Source organism: Myotis lucifugus, unplaced genomic scaffold, assembly GCF_000147115.1.
Source record: "Myotis lucifugus unplaced genomic scaffold, Myoluc2.0 scaffold_8, whole genome shotgun sequence".
Classification (NCBI taxonomy): Eukaryota; Metazoa; Chordata; class Mammalia; order Chiroptera; family Vespertilionidae; genus Myotis; species Myotis lucifugus.
Window position 1 is genome coordinate 7,816,460 of NW_005871056.1, and position 20,936 is coordinate 7,837,395.

The 20,936-nt window shown below is 38.0% G+C and overlaps 1 protein-coding gene across 4 annotated transcripts in view; it reads right to left on the bottom strand.

Annotated features, from left to right (window-relative positions):
• Positions 1-2,987: 2,987 nt before the first annotated feature.
• STAG1 (stromal antigen 1) overlaps positions 2,988-20,936 on the bottom strand; it is a 232,057-nt gene continuing 214,108 nt past the window's right edge. For 3 of the 4 annotated variants that reach the window (XM_023749568.1, XM_023749567.1, XM_023749569.1), the window contains 6 exons: positions 11,251-11,456; positions 8,613-8,787; positions 6,997-7,107; positions 6,332-6,446; positions 5,081-5,161; positions 2,988-4,991 (listed from right to left, as the gene is read on the bottom strand). In XM_023749568.1, the coding sequence (XP_023605336.1) occupies positions 4,968-4,991; positions 5,081-5,161; positions 6,332-6,446; positions 6,997-7,107; positions 8,613-8,787; positions 11,251-11,456 (712 nt within the window). In that variant the 3' untranslated portion in view covers positions 2,988-4,967. The remainder of the gene's footprint in view (positions 4,992-5,080; positions 5,162-6,331; positions 6,447-6,996; positions 7,108-8,612; positions 8,788-11,250; positions 11,457-20,936) is intronic. The other variant, XM_014450946.2, reaches the window with a different exon arrangement.

The window sequence follows — 20,936 nt, forward strand, 5'->3', positions numbered from 1 at the left end:
ATACAGAACTGGAGATTCTAAGTAGTTTCGACAGGAAGACCAACCGTGGAGTGCTGTTCCAGTATGCCCCAGAGGGCGTGCTTGCTTCTGTGGTGAGAGCCCTGGGTCCTCCCACCACTGACGACTTTCCCTCGTTCCAGCCCCTTGGCTCCAAAGGTCTGTAAGCCCTGCTTGGATGTTGCATCATTTAAAGCTCATTTTGACCAACGCCAATATGTGACATCATCCACGTTCCCCATTTCTACCAGCTACCCCACCATGCCAGGTAGCCAGGCTTAAGTCCTTGGGAGTTTATTTTTTTAAGTTCTTTTGAGCATCTTTCTTCCCTCTCCAATTGGAGAACGGTACTCTCCATTCTAGTTGTGCTTTTGCAGTTGTCTTTACTCTCATCTCTCTGGCCTCCTCCTAAGCCTGTTCTGAGTTAATAGACTGACTGCAGGTCCAGATTTTGTTGCATTCCTCTGCTCTAGCACTTACAGTGGGTAGTACGCTCTTCTCCAGTCTTTGACTCACACAGAAGGTTCTTGTCTGTTCCTCCCTTGCTTGCCTAGTGAGTTTTCTGAGCCCAGTCTTATTGCCTCCACCTTGGAACACTTGCTCTGTAGTCTGCTCATGCTCAAGGGCCTGACATCGCCATGAGTTCATCTTAAATTCTGAACTGATTCTGCTTATAGCAGGTTCTTTTTTTCTTAAAGCACCTGATTGCCCCCCCCCCCCCCCTTTACATATATTTGTATTTCTAACGAGGCGGGAAGCTCCTGAGGGGCAGAGACTGTGTTGGCCAGAGGTTCTTTGTACTCCTCTTTGGCTCCTAGTACAGAACTGACATGAACACTAAGCTTGGAAACGAGGTGAGCAGACTACTCGGCTTTTAGAGGCCTCCTGGCTAAGGAAGAATCATGCAGGTTGGTCACCGTGTGGCTCAACAGCTTAACATTGCCTGGGGTCAGCCAATCTAGGATTTGATGTATTTTGGGAACGACTGTCCATGTTAAGAATAAGAGCAAACACAAGCTTGTGTTTTATCAGGTTGTGAAATCTGGATGCTGAGAAGCTTTGTGCCTGGGCCTGCTAAAACAGGGAAGCCAGCCCAGTAAAGCATTCGGGCAGGAGGCTTCTAGAAAGCCTTGGAGTAGAGACAGTGAGGGAAGTTGCATCCAAAAACCAAGCTGGTGGCCAAGGAAACATGAAGCTGCGACTTTGGAAACTTTGTCAAGTAGACCAGCCTCTGTGGACCGCAGGATGCCTAGAGAACGGTGACAGTGAGTACTGGCATTGACTGCTGTGCAGGAATGCCTTTCCCAACCGGTGGTCTCACCTCAAGGGGAAAAGGAAAAATGTTGATTCTTGTGACCAGAGAGGACTTGGGTCAATGAGCAGAGTGCTGGCAAGTGTCTGTCTATAGACTGAGCGTTGTAGAGGGTAGTAGAAACTGCAGGTGTCCCCACTCTAAGTAAGTAAACCAGTTTGACCCGAGACACACAACTGAGTGAAGCTGGGATTTGAACCCAGGCAGGCCTTTCTGAACCCCAAGCCTGTTTTTTAAGCTGTTCAGAGTATTGCCTCTCACATGATGAGGTAGGTGGGATGAGTTCCTAAGGGTTGGGATGGGAAGTGGTGGTCTGCTCCACTGTGATGGTCTCAAAAAGCTACTGGATTGGAAAAGCTTTCCTACCTTATCCATGATGGCCAGTCATCTTCTGTGTTGCTAGAGTAACGGGGAACACACCCACATGCAGCTTTCTAGTGCTTGTTAGAGAAACATTCTTCCAGCTTCCCTTCTGACCATGTCTTGGTCTCCCCAGCCATTCTGCCTCTAGATGCACCGATGCTGGTGCTTTAGATGCAGTCTCCCCACTCAGCGTAGCCTCTGAAGGACCCTCACCACACTCTGGAACCAGTTTAGACCATACCTGTTTGACAAATGTATTTCAAGTCCCTCTGTCTCACAGGACTTCTGGAGAGCTGTGGCTGTATTCTTTTAGAGAGAACTGGTCTTTACGTTCTCTTGCACCTGTTAGTATGGGATTTCCACCACCCTAAGCCAAGTGCTGTGGCCACTTCATATGCATAGCATCTCAGTCTGGGGCCTCTGTAGAGTCCAGCCAACACACTTGGGCAGATGTGGCAGCCAGGTTCTGACCATGTCCCTACTGTGCTGGTGAGAAATGACTCCTTTATGTGTTCTTGGGAGCAGAAAGCTGTATTTCAAAACATGATGCCTAAGAGAGAGACCCCTGTAGAACAAGGCACTTAGGATACCGATGGAAGCTTATCTGAGTTTTTGGTTGTTCATACTGAAAAGCCTGAGTTGGCCAAGCCTTTGTTTCCCAAGAAGATGCTCTTCTGTGTTTGACAGACTCAAAGTTACAGTTAAGTAAAAGCTTGTCCCAAAGTAGTCACACAGGGATAAAGCACTGCTCTTGTTTTATAAACATACCCTTTAAGATGAGCTGCCAGGGAGACAAACCCATCCTTACCACCTTCCCTCCTTAGCTGCCTTAAGAGCTCACCTGCTGATTTATCCCCTGCACCCCTGTCTTTTCTGCAGACAACTTGGGTCACCTAATGAACACAGTACACAGTACATGGCCAGGCCCATAAAGTGTGTGACCTCTTAAGTGTGACCTCCAGCACCAGCATCAAGAAAAACCCTTCCTTCTCCAGCCATGCAGAATCCATTCCTTAAAGGACCACTGTCTGGATCTCAGGCCAGGGGAGGACCCAGGCTACAGACCAGTGCAGCCTGGATGCAGCCTTGAAACCAAGGCTACTTGGCCTACCCATTCTCTCATGGGAAATCCAAGGAATGAAAGAAAATTAACAAGCTAGTCCTAAATTTCTGCTTTCATTAAAAAAAAAAAAATCTCACAGAGACAGTAACTTTGCCATTTAACAATTATCTGAAAGAGCAAACTCTCAAGAGCAGCAGGATAGAAAATCTTTAAAGCTTTCCTAGTAGGAACAATAGTATGACTACCACAGCCTGATTTTGAATAGTTTATTAAAGGAAAGGTGAAGCATCAGTTTCAAATTGTACAAAAGGAAAAAAACCTCATATTGCAAATGTACAATTTACAGAATTACTAGCAAAACCAATCAAGGAGACACTGAAAATACAAAATTTCGATTGATTTTAAACTGAACTGGGAACCCATTGGAGTAGATGTTAAGCCTTTTTGTTGCATGGGAGTCTACGATTCTAAGTCAGCATCTGTTTCCCATATGAGACTGTCAAGCAAAGGATCAATCTGTGCGTGTGCAGGGCACCTCCAGCTTGCTTCCTGGCCACAACCACAGGCAGGGCTGGCGTGGTGGACTGTCCCGGGCATTCCTGCCCCTTTACTTCCAAGGAAGTCCACATCTCTGAAGAAAGCAAGACCCCACCCCACCCCTAACTGGAGCCCAGGAATTGCTAGATCAGCAGATAAAACATTTTTGGCAACTGAGTTTTTTTCAGAACTACACAAATGTTTAGAAAAATCTGTTTTGTGTTTGTTTACTAAAAGGATGAAGAAAATCCATTTTTCTTTCCTGGACAAAAGATAATCATTGGGTGCACAGATTTTAAAAAATGCTTTTCATTTTTGGTACAAAGGGCAGATTCTGTTGCAGCTACTTTAAAAACAAGCCCAGAAACAGTTATGGATGGATTGGTTTGGAAGTTGAGGCTTACTTTAAAAATCAGAAAGGAAGCAACTAAGTGGGCTTTTAAAAACAATAGCAGCAAGTCATAAGAGATCTAAGCAGTCTGTAACTCTAAACCACTGAAGGCTGTCCTGAAGATTCATAATTTCTTTCCCCAAAAGAATTATTCTCAATATGCACATTTAACACTGAAATGTAGCTGTATTTCAAGGTAAGCTTAGGAACTTCACCCTCTAAGCACAGACTTCTATGCAGCACATACTTCTATAATCGGTAAACTTAATTCACAAAATTAGCGCATAAAGGTATTAAGTGCATGGGAAGTAGACACAGTTATGTTACACTTAAAATTACTTTTGCATGGCAAAGGAGTTTTGTGTGATTATCTTTTTAAGAAAATGGTAGTCCATGTTACTTCAATTTGGCAGGGCATGAAATAAGTGATAAAACAGCAAACTGATAACTTGAGAACCATTTTTGTTTTACTGAGAATACTTTATTTGCTGGTAGAAGTTGCTAAAAATGCACAGAACAAATACCAATAGAAAATGTACTGTATTTGAATCTCCCTATTCTATATAAAATGAACGGTGTACAGCATCTGTTGGAAAAATGGCTGCATGGACATTTCTTATTTTATGCCCCCGTTATAAATAAAAATAAACCTTTTTATTCAAGAGTATATAAAATCTGGGAATCCATATCCATAGAGGGCGTGTGGTTTTGGCAGAGATGCACTGTCAGATCATCTTAGCTTGTCAATATTCTGCTCCTCCATATTTCTGTATTCCACAAGGTCAACCAAATCCAGTGAGCTCCAAAACACTCTTCGGCAATTAAAATGAGCTGCTTACTCGTAGGTTTAATAAAAATGGTTAGCTTTTAAAACATAAAAAGGCAAAATGTTAAAACGGTTTTTAAATTGTACAACAGGAAAATAAAGTTAAAAATATTTTTTTTACTCAATGCTGAGTTTTCATAAAACAGGTGTATAACAGTGTTTATCTTGACAGCTGTTTTAAAAATTTAAAATTTTTTCCTCCTTCCAGAAAAACGCGTCTATCTGTATTGGGTAAGTCCAATATTAGGACACAAATGATTTTTCAGGTCAGTCTTTCTGAGGTGATATTCACCAGCATTCCCTTGGGTAAGTTACATGCTCCTCTTCTGTCACTGCACAAGGGGATTGACCTCAATCATTTGATTAAAAAACAAATCAGATCACATCAAAAGTGTTTATTCCCCATACAAGCTATCACAGTATATAGGCCTCTAGCTCTAAATAATAGAGTTCCATATTTGTAAATTTTCTTCAGACTTCAGAACATAGGCATTCCAAATCCCTAGAAAATGAGAAACACAATTATTAACTTCATACAAAAAACAAGACCCAGAAACCATAAATAAAAAGCAGTAATAATTTAACATTTACTGAATCGTCTTCTATGATAGCTGCAGAATCAAAGAAATCTGGCCTCAGCTCAGCTCTCTCTCGCCGATTTCTTGATGGGGGCTGGAAAGAGAAGCCAAATTATTTCATTTTATTCCTGAGATACATTAAGACAATGAACTGTGATAATAAGCAGCTGGTATTTCTGATGGTACCATACATGTACAGAACGGTTAAAGGTCAATTTTGGAAAAAAAAAAATCTGGTTTTACATGGAGCATACATTTTAAAAAAAACTGGTTTTTAATTATCCCTTATACAAGAAAAAAGACTTTCAAATTATGAATCAAATATGTAAATGCCTATAAATTTTTGGGCCTATAAACATAGAACATTCCTCCAATCATAACATAACTATAAAATGATCAAATGCCAGGTGACAAAACTGCACTAAATTCTCCAAGGCAGGTAGATGAAAGGTAGGTTACAGATTGGAGTGACATGATCTCATGGAAAAAAACATAAAAAGCAGAATGTTATGGGCTAACCCTCAGAATGTGACTTATTTGGAGATAGGGCTTTAAAGAGTTAGGGTAAAAGGTGGTCATGGGTTCTAATCCAATACGATTTGTGTCCTTAGAAGAAGACAGAAAAGACTGCGTAAAGACAAAGGAAGATGGCTATCCACAAGTAATACAGAGAGGTCTCAGAATGAAACCAACCCTCCTGATACCTTGATCTCAGATTTCTAGCCTCCAGAACGGTGAGAAAATAAATTTCTGTTGTTTAAGCCACCCACTCAGTGGTATTTATGGCAACCCTAGCAAATTAATACAGAGAAAGTAGTATGATGAATTCCCATGTTCCCATCACCCAACTTAAAACTCTTGTTTCATTGAGTCATCTCAGTTTTTCTTCTCCATGTAATTTCACCTATAATTACCTTTAATATGTATCTTTAATGGGTGAAAATTTTAAAAAACATAACCACCAAGTATTATTATTCCTGACAAAGTTAATGTCTTAAAATACCTAGTCCATATTCTGCATTATTGGGTCATGTTGGAGTGCAGTATATTGTCAGTATCCAATTTAAAGTAAAAGAGGCCAGTGGTTGAGCATCATCCCATGAACCAAGAGGTCACGGGTTCGATTCTGGTCAAGGCTCGATCCCCAGGAGGGGTCATGCAGGAGGCAGCCAATCGATGATGTCTCTCTCTATCCCTCTCCCTTCCTCTCTAACCAACACCCTCACATATTTTAACAAAAGAAAAATGTATTGAATTTCCTTACCAGATCAATAACCATGGTGTCTTCAAATTCTTCATTCATATCTTCTAATTGGCTCCGGGATGACATCATCACGTCTTCAAAGATGGGCTCAGCATCTTCCTCCATTAAGCCCCGACTGATAAGGAAAAAGCACAGTCGGAAAGCTGCTCTGAATCACGGACTTCGGAGTGAGTCCTGGCTCTTTCTTACATTAGGTCTCCCAACCAATGAAAGCACACTTTCCAATTACAACCCAGAGACTGCACAAATTATGATACTGAACTTTAATTAAAGATCATTCAGTTCACTCAAAATTTCATCTCAACTCATTAGAAGTACAATTTAAATGCAGTAACAGTAATAGTAGTTGAGACATACTTAGCTATGTGTCCATTCCCACAAAACTTTAAGTAGTTGGTATTCCTATGATCCCAAATTTACAAATGAGGAACCTGAGCACAGAGGTTTTGGAGCTTGCCCAAAGCCACATAGCTGGCAAGCAGCAGCATAGGATTGAAACAATGAACAGCTCAAGGGCCCAAGGCCTCCCTTCCTGTCCTATGCTGCATGGCAGATCCTGAATTATGATTTTAACTCCTAAGACCAAACATCAGAGGATCCCAAGTCATTCCACAAAATGACCAGCATCACAGTCATGTTCTTGTGATACTGGATGTGTCACTTACACGGCATGCCTCACTCCAGCTCTCACTTTCATGTAGTTCATTCCTGTTCTGTCCTTCCGATTTAAGTCTTCTAATTTTGGCTGGCCTAACCAAGAGATCTGCATCTGAGGACTAAGAGACAGCACTATTATTCATTTTGTGGCAGAAGATAATAGAATTTGCTAATAAATCCGATGTTAAGAAGGCTGTAGTTGGCTGGCCTAATCCCCATGTAGGGCGAGTTAGCTGCATTTATTCCAGAGCCAAATAGAGAAAAACTTTCTCCTCCCCTATAGGTGCTTAAATTATCAGCTTCATTCCCCAAATCCCTACCAAATGAGTGCATCTTAGATCCCTGTATTCAGCTGCTGTCATACGCCCAAGTGTTCCTAGCTGGGCAGCCAGTCCCCTAAGGGACAGAAATGATGCTGGCCTGGTAGCTCAGAACCCTCCAGAGTTGAAAAGGAAGGGTATAATAGTTTTTCTGTCCTTCTGAGATGTGGAGTTAGATGCATGCTGGGCCAAATTCTGCATCTGTACTCAATACTTGTATTGGCACATGAACACTTGCAATAAACATGCCTCTTGGGACTTTTACGGAATGTAAACTTTAATGATTTTTAGTAGATAAAATCTGTCGCATGAAGTTCTTTCTAAGAAGCTTTCTTTACATAATTGTGTGGGGCTACCACTTTGATAAAACCTGTAAACCTATAGCAGGGAAAAGAAGGCAGACCATAGCCAAGAAGAACTGACAAGTGGTAAGGTGAGGGAAGCAAGGCAGGAAGCAGTCATATAGCAAAACCACCTTCTAAGAATGTCCAGTTATGCAGTGGCTGACAATTATCCTTTCAGCTTTAAAGAAAACCCTCAGAGGAAAGCTGTCTTATGAAAAAACCAGGAGCTGGGTACTCTAACACTGCCAATTTCCATTTCCAACCAGCTAAATTTCTTGAGTTCGAGTGAGAATTCTCTTTCTTATCCATCAGAGTAAGTCACCCCAGGATGAATAGAAACACAAATGAAGAGCTAAGAGAATTTCAAAGTTGGATGGAAAACAACATAGAAAAAGTTGTGTTGGTTTTTTTTTATAGTAAAATTCATGCAATCACATTTTTCAGAGCCCTGGCACTAGAAAACATTTTAATTGCTACTATGGAAAAAGGTAAGATCTTTATTTTCTCTTAGCAAAAGGGCAACTAATTCTACCACTTCTCCGAATTTATCTAACATCTTAATTCTTAATCCACAAACCGTTAAAAATGTAAGCTCAAACAAGGTAAGTACTATTAATCAAATGGATAAAAGTAGAACAGCCTACTGATTTGGCGTTCAGACTAGTATAAGCTCTTTTGCCAAGAAAGTAACCTGCATGTCTTCTGGACAAGACCCTCAGAAGAAACAGACCTGCCCAATGAATGTGCAAACTCTAACTGAAAGTAGCATCTAGTGAAACATCATGCATTTAAAAGTTTCCGGACTTTGAGTAACTTATCTTTTCATGTAAATATTTATCCTTTACTTGTGGTTTTGTTTTCCCATAAACTGACCTGTAAATGGCCTGATGAATGAAAAGATTTTAATTTCTTTTAACAGTTACAGGTTTTATGTCAAGAAAACGAACTTTTACTACTTACTTGTGTAAGAAGTCGGGTTCAGAACCATGTTCAGACTCAGGCTCCTGAATCTGCTCTCCCATGGGCCGGCTGTTCTCCCGCAGGACAGTGGAAGTGAGCTGTGGTGCTGGCAGAGGTCCAGGAGTCTGAATCATGGTGTCAGTCCTATTTAGCCATGTATTATCCAGGCTCTCATCTGTAAAATTCCAGTTAAGAATGTCCTGGGTGAAGTGAACTCGGGTAGAAGTTATAGCACAGACTTGAACATGGCTTTGGAGGTAGACTGCCTAGTTTGAATCTCAGTTATACTACTCACTGTGTGACTTTGTGTAAGTTGTTAAACTTCCACAAATTCAGGTTTCTCATATACAAAATGGGCATGCTTGGTAAAGACTTAATGAAATAATAACTTCAGGAAGAACCCACTTTTCTTGAAGAGATCCTCCTACTCTTAAATATTCTGCACTGGGAACACTTCTTGCAAAGCTTTCTCATCGTTACACCAAACAGATGAAACTCTGCTTCCTAAGGGTATTTGGCATGTAACCTTAGTCACCTGGTAAGTTTCAAATTGACAAAGCAAGTTTTCTTTTTTGCAATTTAACAATTACCAAATTAAGGTTATCTGGTCTATATATATGCTTCTCTTAGTCCTAAAGATAATCATACTGACAGCTCCATTATTTAAATTCTGTATGCCTTAGTTTCTTCTGTGTAAAATCTGGATAATAGTGTTGAACTCAAAGTTGATTTATAAAAAAATTTATACAGTATTTACTATGTGCCAGAGACTTACCTAAGTGCTTTACAAATATTAGTCAAATGAATGATTAAGTGATGTAACCCACATAAAACACATTCCTGGTACATAGCAAGGATTTGATGTATGTTGATTTATATGAATAGTACATCTATGAAAAGCTATGAATAGGGAAAAATGTATTTTATATCTATACATCTATCTGCCTACCTATCTGGATATGGCTGCTCTAGACATTTTCAAAAGGAAATGACTGGAGTAATCTTTAACCCTTTTCGGTCCAACCTTGAGGCTGACTCGACAGACCAGGCGCTAGGAGCAGGTCCAACGTCGAGCAATAAGAACATTAAAAAGTTCAACATTCAATCCCGTCAATTAATTTGGACCAGAGTGTGTGAATTCCAAAAATAACATTGGACTGCAAAGGGTTAAAGAAAAGTTCAGGATCCTACACTATAAAGCAGAGTTTTGTACTTTCATTCACTGGACCCCAAAGATTTTAAGTCCCGTAGCTGAACCTTGAAAGGAAATCTTAAACTTTAATTCTGTTTAAAACATACAGCCAGCCTAGTTTACTGACTGATGCTAGATAAGAGGCCTTACTATATGATGACGACAGCAGCTAACATTTATTGAAGACCTATGTGCCATGCACTGAGCTAAATACGTATGTGTACTAAGTGTTTTATTTGGAGTACCTCATTTCATATTCACAAGAGCTAACAGGATAGGTACTCTGATCATCCTTCATTTGATTGGTGATTGGGGTTTAGAGAGGTTAAGTAACATGCTAAAAGGTCACATAGCTAAAAAATGAGAAAAACAGGTTTGAATTCTAGAACTCTGATTTTAGAGTTTGGACTTTTCATCACTAGTCAGTACTGCCTCCCCAATGATGAAAGTTTATTAAATTCTAATTTTGCCACAGATTTTAACAAAATCTTTGATGAGTCACTATTTTTTAGGCAGCAGAGGTTATCAGCGGTTCTCAACCTGTGGGTCGAGACCCCTTTGGCGGTCGAACAACCCTTTCACAGGGGTCGCCTAAGACCATCCTGCATATCAGATATTTACATTACGATTCATAACAGTAGCAACATTACAGTTATGAAGTAGCAACGAAAATAATTTTATGGTTGGGTCACAACATGAGGAACTGTATTTAAAGGGCCAGAAGGTTGAGGACCACTGGGTTAGATGCTTAAAGGTATATAGAAAGTTTCAAGAATATAGGATTCAGATCACGGTCCTCCTTTCTTGATTTGGAGAAAATTTCCTAGAATCTTTATTTGAGGAAATAAGCATTTAACTTTGAATTTTCTCTTAGTTTAACAATAATGCTTTGTTCTAATAAAGCAATTTCTTTTTAGTCTTTTGGTTATAAGAATATCAACTATTGCTCACATTTTCATCATAATTCAATGCCCCAATCACCAGTTCATGAGTTTTGTAAAACCAGATTTGGCCATCACTATTTTAATATACAAAAATAAATGATCCACCCAAGTGGTAGAAATGGAAAGCTGTTCTGATATATTTAATTTGCTGCAGAGGTCTATCCTTAACTTACCAGAATTTCTCCTATACTAGTATGAATTCTGACAGAATAACAACATTCTCATTAGGTTATTTTAAGTTTTAATGTATTAGAGGACTCTTGTTTGGGATCAATTTTTAAACTACTGTAACTATGTCCTTTTTTTCTCTGTGCCTACCTTCCTCTGTATCCATTTTTTTCAACTTCTTTTGTCCCACTTTGTCTATTCCAACCTTTTTGCCTGAATCTCTGTGTATCAAATATACAAGGAAATAATGTGCTCAACAGTATCACCTTGCTTCAGCAGATTTGCTACTTGATATCAGAAAAGTGATTTGCCTCATAGTTTAAAGGCAACTTACCTTCTACTCGTTTCTTATGAAGGGGGGGTCGTCCTTTCTTACTCCTTACTGAGGAGGTTTTGCTGCTGCTACTTCCACTGTTCACAGACATTCTGTCATCTTCACCTCCAGTGACTAACGAATTTCTATAGGAGATGAGAGGAAGCCACACATCTTCCCTCCTTTCCATCATCTGCTCCGTAAGGAATTTTTCTAGGTATGAATGACTAGAAAAACAATAGAAGAAGCAGGGTCATATTTTCATAACTGGAGGCTCTGAAGAATCCCTAAGGACACACTTTTAACAGTGGTTACCTTTGGAAAGAGAGGGACTGAGAATATAAGGTTTTGCTTCACATATTCCTGGAATACTTTAAACAAGTGAATGTAAAACTAAGGGTGTGTGTGTTTATATGTCTGGTCCTTCCCATATTTCTTCCTTTGTTTTAAAATACCAATGTTCAAAAAAATCCTGAGAAGTTTGGCTCAAAAAGGTTACTTAATTAAAATTTAATATTTTTTCCATCACTGTTTATTCCCTCTATGCCCTCTTCCACTTTCCTTAGCCCCACAATCATCACACTGTTGCTCATGTCCATGAGTTCTATTTTTTGAGGGGAAAAAACCCAAACTCACAAACACACACTGAATTTTCTTTTAAATGTTCAAACTAAGGCAGGAGTTCTGGAATGGTGGAGTGAGGAGCTTTGCATACACATGCTTTCCCCAGCAAAAGCACCTTTTAACTGGTGAAAATGATAAAAGATAATCATTTAAGTTCTTCAGAAATTGTCCTAAGGGCACATAGCAAATGGAAGACACATTTAAGAAAATCTAAATCTCAGTTTTACTAACTCTACTAACTCTCAGTGAGAGTTGGCAGCATTTGAACCACATCCTGCACTATTCCCTTGCCCCTCTCCTCCACCACAGCTCTGTGTTACTGGAGCTTCTTACATGGGTGAGAAGATGGGGCTCCCTTTCTCTCTGTTTAGAGCTGTCCTGGAACAAGCAGGCCATCCATTTGTTGTAGAAGCTGTGGTCTGGACAGCAGCTAGGAGCAAATGACCCCACCTCTACCCTACAAACAGCCAACTCCAGCCCACTCTACTCATCCTGTTCCGCCTAAGGGTGGAAGAGAAAAAAACAAAAAATCCTGAGAAACACGTAAAGTTCATAGTCCAGAGGCAAAGCTCACTAAAAGGCTGAGACCTAACCACAAGACTACAGAATGCTTCCCCTCCCCCCAACATCTCATTACCACATTACTAAATGCCTATTTACAGCAGTTCACTTTACCCAGTACATTATGTCCAGCTATCAAGAACAAATTATAACACATACCAAAAGTTAAAAAACACAATTGGAAGAAGCGGAGCAAGATCAGAACCAGACAGGGCAAAAAGGCTATAATTTTCAGGCTGGGAATAAACTAAGATTCATATGCTAAGGGCTCTAATGAAAAAAGGATAAGGAGAGATTCTATCTGAGCTAGAGGATATCTCAACAGAATCCTTAAAGACTAAAAAGCGAAGAACGAAGATAACTACCCACCCCCCAAATATCCTAGGGCTGTAGTACAACTGTGAAACTTACAACGTATGCATAATGGGAATATCATAAGGAGAAGAGAGAAAGGAGGAACAGAAGACATATTTGAAACAGTGACAAAATATTAGACATCAATCCATAGTCCTGGCCCGTTAGTCAACCAGTAAATGCATAAATAAGTGGAACAACAAATCAATGTCTGTCTGTCTCTCTAAAAAAGGTAGCAAACCACAGATCCAGGAAACTCAATCCCAAGCAGGAAAAATGCCAAAAGAACTGCATCTAGACATATCATTTTCAACTACAGAAAATTAAAGATAAAGAAAAAGCCAGCGGGGAAAAAAGTACCTTAGCTACAGAAAAACAAAAATAAAAATTATATTCAACCTCTCCTCAGAAACCATGCAAGCAAGAGTGAAATATTTAAAAACCCACCAGCCTAAAGTCTGTCTTGCAAAATTATTCTTCAAAAGTGAAGGGGAAATAAAGACTTTCTCAGACAAAAATTGATAGACTCTGTTGCCAGTAGATTTGCTTTGCAAGAAATGTTAAAAGATGCTCTTTACTAGAGAAGGAAAATAATATAGGTCAGAAACTTGGATCTACAAGAAGGAGGAAGAAATGAAGGTACAATAAAAACTTACTTTCTGCCCTGGCCTGTGTGGCTACAGCTTAGGCCTATGCCAGAAGGGTTGCGGGTTCTATCCTAGGCCCTATTCCAGGCTCAGTCTGGGCGCATGCAGGAGGCTACCAATTTATGTCTCTCTCTCCCCTCTCCCCCTGGCCCCTTCTCCCTCCCTCCCACTCTCTAAAAATCAATGAAAAAATGTCCTCAGCCCTAGCCGGTTCAGCTCAGTGGATAGTGTCAGCCTGAGGACTGTAGGGTCCTGGGTTCGATTCTGGTTAAGGGCACATGCCCAGGTTGTGGGCTCGGTCCCCAGTAGGAGGCATGCAGGAGGCAGCCAATCAATGATTCTCATCATTGATGTTTCTATCTCTCCGTCCCTCTGAGATCACTAAAATAAATATATATATATATATGAACAAAGAAAAAATATCCTCAGGTGAGGATTAACCAAAAAACAAAAAACTTACTTTCCTTATTCTTAATCTAACAAATACTAGTAAGTTTGTTCAAAATAATACCAACAATGTGTTTAATTATGTTATGTTGTATACAAATGAAATGAATGAGAGCAATGATCCAAGGGATGGGAGGGATGAACTGTATTATTTTCATACTATCTGTGAAGTAGACTTAGATTAGTTATAAATGTATACTGCAAACTCTAGGGCAACCACTTAGAAAGTATCAATATGCTAAGAAAGGAGAGTAAATAGAATCATAAAATGTTCAAATAAAACCACAAAAGACAGAAAAAAAAAGAGTGGAAGACCAAACAAACAAACAAACAAACAAAACTGGAGCAAAGAACAAGGGAAACAACAATAGTAAGGAATATGGTAGAAGTTAATCCAATTATATGAATATCAATGGTCTAAATCAGGGGTGGGCCAACTTTTTGACTCGAGGGCCACAATGGGTTCTTAAACTGGACCGGAGGGCCGGAACAAGAGCGTGGATGGAGTGTTTGTGTGAACTAATATAAATTCAAAGTAAACATCATTACATAAAAGGGTACGGTCTTTTTTTTTTTAGTTTTATTCATTTCAAACGGGTTTGCCCACGGCTGGTCTAAATGCACCAAGTAAAAGACAGATTGTCAGAGTGGATCAAAGAACAAGACCCAAATATAGGTTGTCTACAGAAACTCACTTTAAACAGAGAAACATCACTTGACCGAAGTGGCTCAGTGGTTGAGCATCGACCTATGAACCAGGAGGTCACTGTTTGATTCCTGGTCAGAGCACATGCCCAGGTTGCTTGATCCCCAGTGGGGTGTACAGGGGGCAGCCAACCAATGATTCATCATTGATGTTTCTATCTCTCTCTCCCTTTCCCTCTGAAATCAATAAAAATATTTTAAAAATAAAAACATATTTGATTAAAAGTATAGATGGAGAAAGATAACATGCTAATACTAATCTAAAGAAAACAGGAATAGCTATATTAATTTCAGAGCAGACTTCACAGCAAGGAAAAGTTATCAGGAGTAAAGAAGGGCACTACATACAGATAAAAGGATCAATTCTCCAAGAAGACATAATCCTCCTCGTGTTTGTGCCTAATAACAGAATATCAAACTATGAGGGAAAGAATTAATAGAATTGCAAAGAGGAATAGATAGATCTACTATCAGAATTGGAGAGTTCAACACCCCCTATTAGACATGGACAGATTCAGCAGGCAGAAAATCAGTAAGGACATAGTTAAACTCAACTACACCATCAATTACCTCCACATACTTGATATTTATAGACTACTTCATCCAACATAAACAGAATACGCATTATCCTCATGCTCACCTGGACTATTCACCAAAATATATCACACTGTGGGCCATAAAACACACTTTAACAAATTTAGAAGTATAGAAATCATACAATGTCTGCTCTCAGACCACAATGGAATTAAACTGAAAACCAACATTAGAAAGATAGCTGGATAAATCCCCAAGTATGTAGAGATTAAGTAACACATTTCTAAATAACACATAGGTCAAAGCAATCACAAGGAATTTTAAAATATTTTGAAATAAAAAGAAAATGCAACTTAACCAAATTTGTGAGATGTAGTGAAAGCAGTATTTAGAGGTAAGTTTACAGCACTGAATGTACACATTAGAAAAAAGATATCTAAAATAAGTTTCCACCGTAGGAAACTAAAAATAAAGTCAAATCTAATATGGGAGAAAACAAAAATGAGAGATGAATCAGAGAGAATTGGCAAAATCAAAAGCTTAGTCCCTTGAAAATTAATAAGCCTCTAGCCAAGCTAGCTAAGAAAGAGAGGACCCAAATTACTAATAACAGAAATGAAAGAGAATATATCACTACACAGAATCTATGGACATTAAAAGGAAAATAAAGGAATACTATAAACAACTCTATGCCCACAACTTTGACAATCTAGATGAAAAAGATCAATTCCTTGAAACACACAATTTGCCAAAACTGACACAAGAAATAGACAATCTGAGTAGGCCTACATCTATTAATAGATTCAATAATTAATAATTCTCCAAAACAGAAAACACAAGGCTCAACTAGTTCCACTGGTGAATTCAACCAAAATATTTAAGGAAGAAAATATACCTAATTCCCCACAATCTCTTTTGGAGGATAGAGAGAGAATACTTTTTAACTCACTTTATGAGGCTAGCATTACCCTAATACCAAAATCAGACAAAGATGTCACAAGAAAACTAGAGATTAATATCTTCATGAACATAAATGCAAAAATTCTCAATAAAATATTAGTAAGTAGAATCCAACAATGTACTGAAAGAATTATATACATATTATAGAAATGTACACCTAAAACCTATATAATTTTATTAACCAATGTCACCCCAATAAATTAAAAAATAAAGATGGTTTAAGCAAAGTCCTAATGTACAACTAATTTTTTTTATATACACCATGACCAAGTGGGATGTAACCCAGGTATACAAGGCTAGTTCAACATTCTAAAATTAATGTAATCTGTCACGTCAATAGGATAAAAAAAAATCAAATGATCGTACCAATACATATAGAAAAGGCATTTGACAAAACACCCATTCATGACAGAAACTGTCAGTAAATAAACAAGGAACAGAGGGAAATGTCCTCAACCTGATAATGAACATTTATAAAAAAAAAACCTGTAGCCCTGACTGGTTTGGCTCTGGATAGAGCGTCCGCCTGCGGACTGAAAGGTCCCAGGTTCGATTCCGGTCAAAGGCATGTACCTTGGTTGCGGGCACATCCCCAGTAGGGGGTGTTTCTGACTATCTCTCTCCCTTCCTCTCTGTAAGAAATCAATAAAATATATATTTTTTTAAAAACTATAAGTAACATTACACTTAATGCGGAGAAACTTGGAACTTTCCTACTAAATCAGTATAAGGCAGGAATGTCCCCTCTTACCACTCCCCTTTTCAACATTGTACTGGAAATTCTAGTTAATGCAATAAGACAAGATAAAGAAATATAAAGTATAATAGTCTGGAAAGGCAGAAATCAAACTGTCCTTGATCACAGATTACATGATGAAAACCCTATATGGAAAATCCTAAAGAACTGACAAATTGCTGGAACTAATACACAAGGTTGCAGGATACAAATTTAATATACAAAAGTCAATTGCTTTCATCTATATTAGCAATGAACAAGTGGAATTTGAAATTAAAAACACAATGCCATTTACCTTAGCACCCCCCAAAATAATTACTAAAGTATAAATATAACAAAATACATACAAGAGCTATATGAGGAAAACTACAAAACACTAATAAATGAAATAACTAAATAAATGGAAAAATACTCCATGTTCAAGGGTAGGAAGATTCAATACTGTTAAGAAGTCAGTTCTTCTAACTTGATCCACAGATTCTAAACAGTTTTCATCAAAATCTCAGCAAGTTTTTGTGTGGATAATAATAAACTGATTCTAAGGTTTATATGGAAAGGCAAAACACCCAAAGTAGCCAACACGCTATTGAAGGTGAAGAACAAAGTGCAGGACTGACACCAACCAACTGGAAGACTTATTACAAAGCTACTAGTGGCCTGGTGCACGGATTCGTGCACATTGAAAGGAAATTAATTAGAAGAAAGATTTGTGTGGTAATTACGTTACTGCAAAAAATTACATGTCAAAATAGTATATATAATACAGTATTATAAAATTAAAATACAAAATATTTTAATATCACATTTGCCCTTTTTCTATAATAGAAGTGTGTGAGTCAATATTTTTAAATTTCCAGTGCATGTCATATGTACTGGCCGGTTGGTTGACCGGTCAGATGTATGTACGGTCAGTCACTTAGTCTTTTATATACATAGATAGTATCACCATTTTGCAATATATATGCATATCAAATCATCACACTGGACACCTTAAACCTATACAATATTATATGTCTAATATATCTCAATAAGGTTGGGAAAAAAAGCTACAGAAGTGAAGACAGTGTGGTACTGGAGAATGAATAGACTCATAAATCAATGGAACAGAAGAGAGCTCAGAAAGAGACAAATATATAGTTATCTGATCTTTGACAAAGGAGCAAAGGTAGTAAAATTGAGCAAGATAGTATCTATAACAAACGGTGCCATCCATAACAACTTGGATATCCATAAGCAAAAATTAGTCTAGACATAGACCTTAAATATTTCATTAAAATTAACTCTAAATTGATCACAAACTTAAATATAAAACACAAAATATAAAACTTCTAGAAAATCAGATAGGAGAAAATCTAGATGGCCTTGCCTATGGTGATGACTTTTTGGATATGAACTTTTAATAAAGGCAAGATCCCTGCAAAAAATAAGTGATAAGCTGGAGTTCATTAAAATTTAAAAATTTCTGTTTTGCAATAGATACTGTCTAGACAATGAGCAGACAATCACAGGCTGGAAAAAAATATCTGCAATGTATCTACAAAGGACTACAATCTAACATACAAAGAATTATTAAAACTCAATAAGAAAACTATCTGCTTAAAGAATGGGCAAAACACCTGAACAGACACCTCACCAAAGAAAACATACAGATGGCAAGTAAGCAGATGAAAAGATGCTCCATATCATGTCATCAGGGAAATGCAAATTAAAACAAGACACTAATACACACCTATTAGAATGGTCAAAATCAAGAACTTATTAACAAACGCTGGCAGGAAAGCAAAATGGTACATCCATTTTTGGAAGACAGTTTTGCAGTTTCTCACAAAACCAAACCATGCAATCCAACAATTGCACTTCTTGGTTTTTACCCAAAGGAGTTGAGAACTGATACTCGCATTAAACTTGCAATAGCTTTATTCATACTGCCAAAACTTGAAAGCAACCAAGATGTCCTTCAGTAAGGAAATAGAAAAATAAACTGTGGCACATCCAGACAATGGAATATTATTCAATGATGAAACAAAATGAGCTATCAAGCCATGAAAAGATGGGGAGGAACTTAAAATGCATATTACTAAGTGAAAGCTTATGTGAAAAGGCTACATACTGTATGATTCCAAATATATGACATTCTGAGAAACTATGGAAACTAAGCAATCTGTGGTTGCCAGGGATTGAGGGTAAAGGAGGAAAGATGAATAGGCAGAGCACAGGATTTTTAGGGAAGTAAAAACACCGTGTGTGATACCATAATGATGGATATATGTCATTATGCATTTGTGTAAACCCACAGAATGTACAACACTGAATAAACTAATGAACTATGGGTGATTATAATGTGTCAAGGTAGGTAACAAGTGTACCACTCAGGTGATGGATTTTGGATAATGGGCGACTATGCATGTGTGAGGGGAATTCTCTGTAACCTCAATTTTGCTGAACCTAAAACTGCTCTAAAAAAATAAATAAATAAATCACATGCTTGCTTTCTTGTTAGTCTAGCAGACTGCGTAAACCCAAGCCTGCCCTTCTCAGGAGCAATCAAAGAGGGAAATTCCAAACTGCAAATCCCCTGGCTGCCAATGGGGCAAAGTAAAATGCTGAATTATGATAGCAGCCTTCAAGCCACACACACATATCCAACAGTAAAAGGTAAAAATCTAACTGGCTAAGGAGGTTTAAACATAACTTTTTATTAATAAGAGGTTTATACTCACATAGGGTGATCCTTGAGTTCCCAAGCCAAATGATAAAAAGTAAGGGGAAAAAAGATTTGAGTAGGGACAGCAGAGACTGCACACTAGAAAGGCAACATACTTCACAGGGTTTGTTATCCAAGTCTAAATGAATAAACAATGACATCAATCTCGGGGAGGTGTGGGCAGAAAATCAGTATTCTGAATAGCTACCTGCCCTAGCCAGTTTGGCTCAACCTGCGGACTGAAGGATCCCGGGTTCCAGTCCGGTCTAGGGCATGTACCTCAGTTGCAGGCTCCTCCCCAGCCCAGGCTCTGGTTGGGTTACGTGCAGGAGGCAACCAATCAATGTGTTTCTCTCATATTGACATTTCTTGCTATCTTTCCCTCTCCCTTATACTCTCTCTAAAAATCAATAGAAATATATCCTTGGGTGAGGATTTTAAAAAAAATAGCTACCTTAGAAAAAAAGAACAAAAAAAGAATAGCTACCTTATTGCACAATTATCATATATGCAATACATTATTTGAAATGTTCAGATTTCAGCAACAATAAATTGAGACAAGCAAAAAATTGGGAAATGTATAGCAAAAACAAGAAAACAAGCAAGCAATAGAAATTTGGTCCACAAAAATTGCAAAGCAATCATTATAAATATGTTCAAAGAATTAAAGAAAACCATGTCTAACTGAAAGCATGACACTATCTTTTATTTAATAGAGAATATGAATAAAAAGATAGAAATGATTTAAAAAACAAAATGGAAGTTCTATAGTTTGAAAATACATTAACAAAAATTTAAAATTCACTAGAGGCTCAAAAGATTTCAACTGGCAAAAGAATTAGTTAACATGAAGATATATTTATAGAGATTATGATCTGAAGAACAGAGAGAAAAAAGAAGAAAAATGAGTGGAGCCTGAGAAAAATGTGGGATATCAGATACAATGGAGGCCAGAAGGCAGTGGGATAACATAGTCAGTGTGAGGAAAATAATAAACTATCATACAAGAAGCTTATATCTAGCAAGACTATATTTAAGTTTAAGATGAAATAAAAGCACTGTCAGATGAACAAAAGATGAGAGAATTTTTTGCTGGCCAACCTACCTTACAAGAAATACCAAAGGAAATTCTTTAAGAATTACCAGAGAATAAGCTGAATTTACAAGAAAAAAAAAACCAAAGAGTGCTGAAAGGTAATTAGTAGGTATTTATAAAAGACAATATAATTGCATATTTACCTATTATTTAGTCTTTTAACTGATTTAAAAAGCATTTACATAAAATAATGTGTATCACTGTATTGTTGTGCCAATAACATAATGTAAATATATTTGACAAGAAATGTAATATATTTGACAAGAAACACAAAAAGAAGGGGCAGGAGCAAAGATAAATATATTAAAGGGAATCCAAGGGAATGATGCCAGATGATAT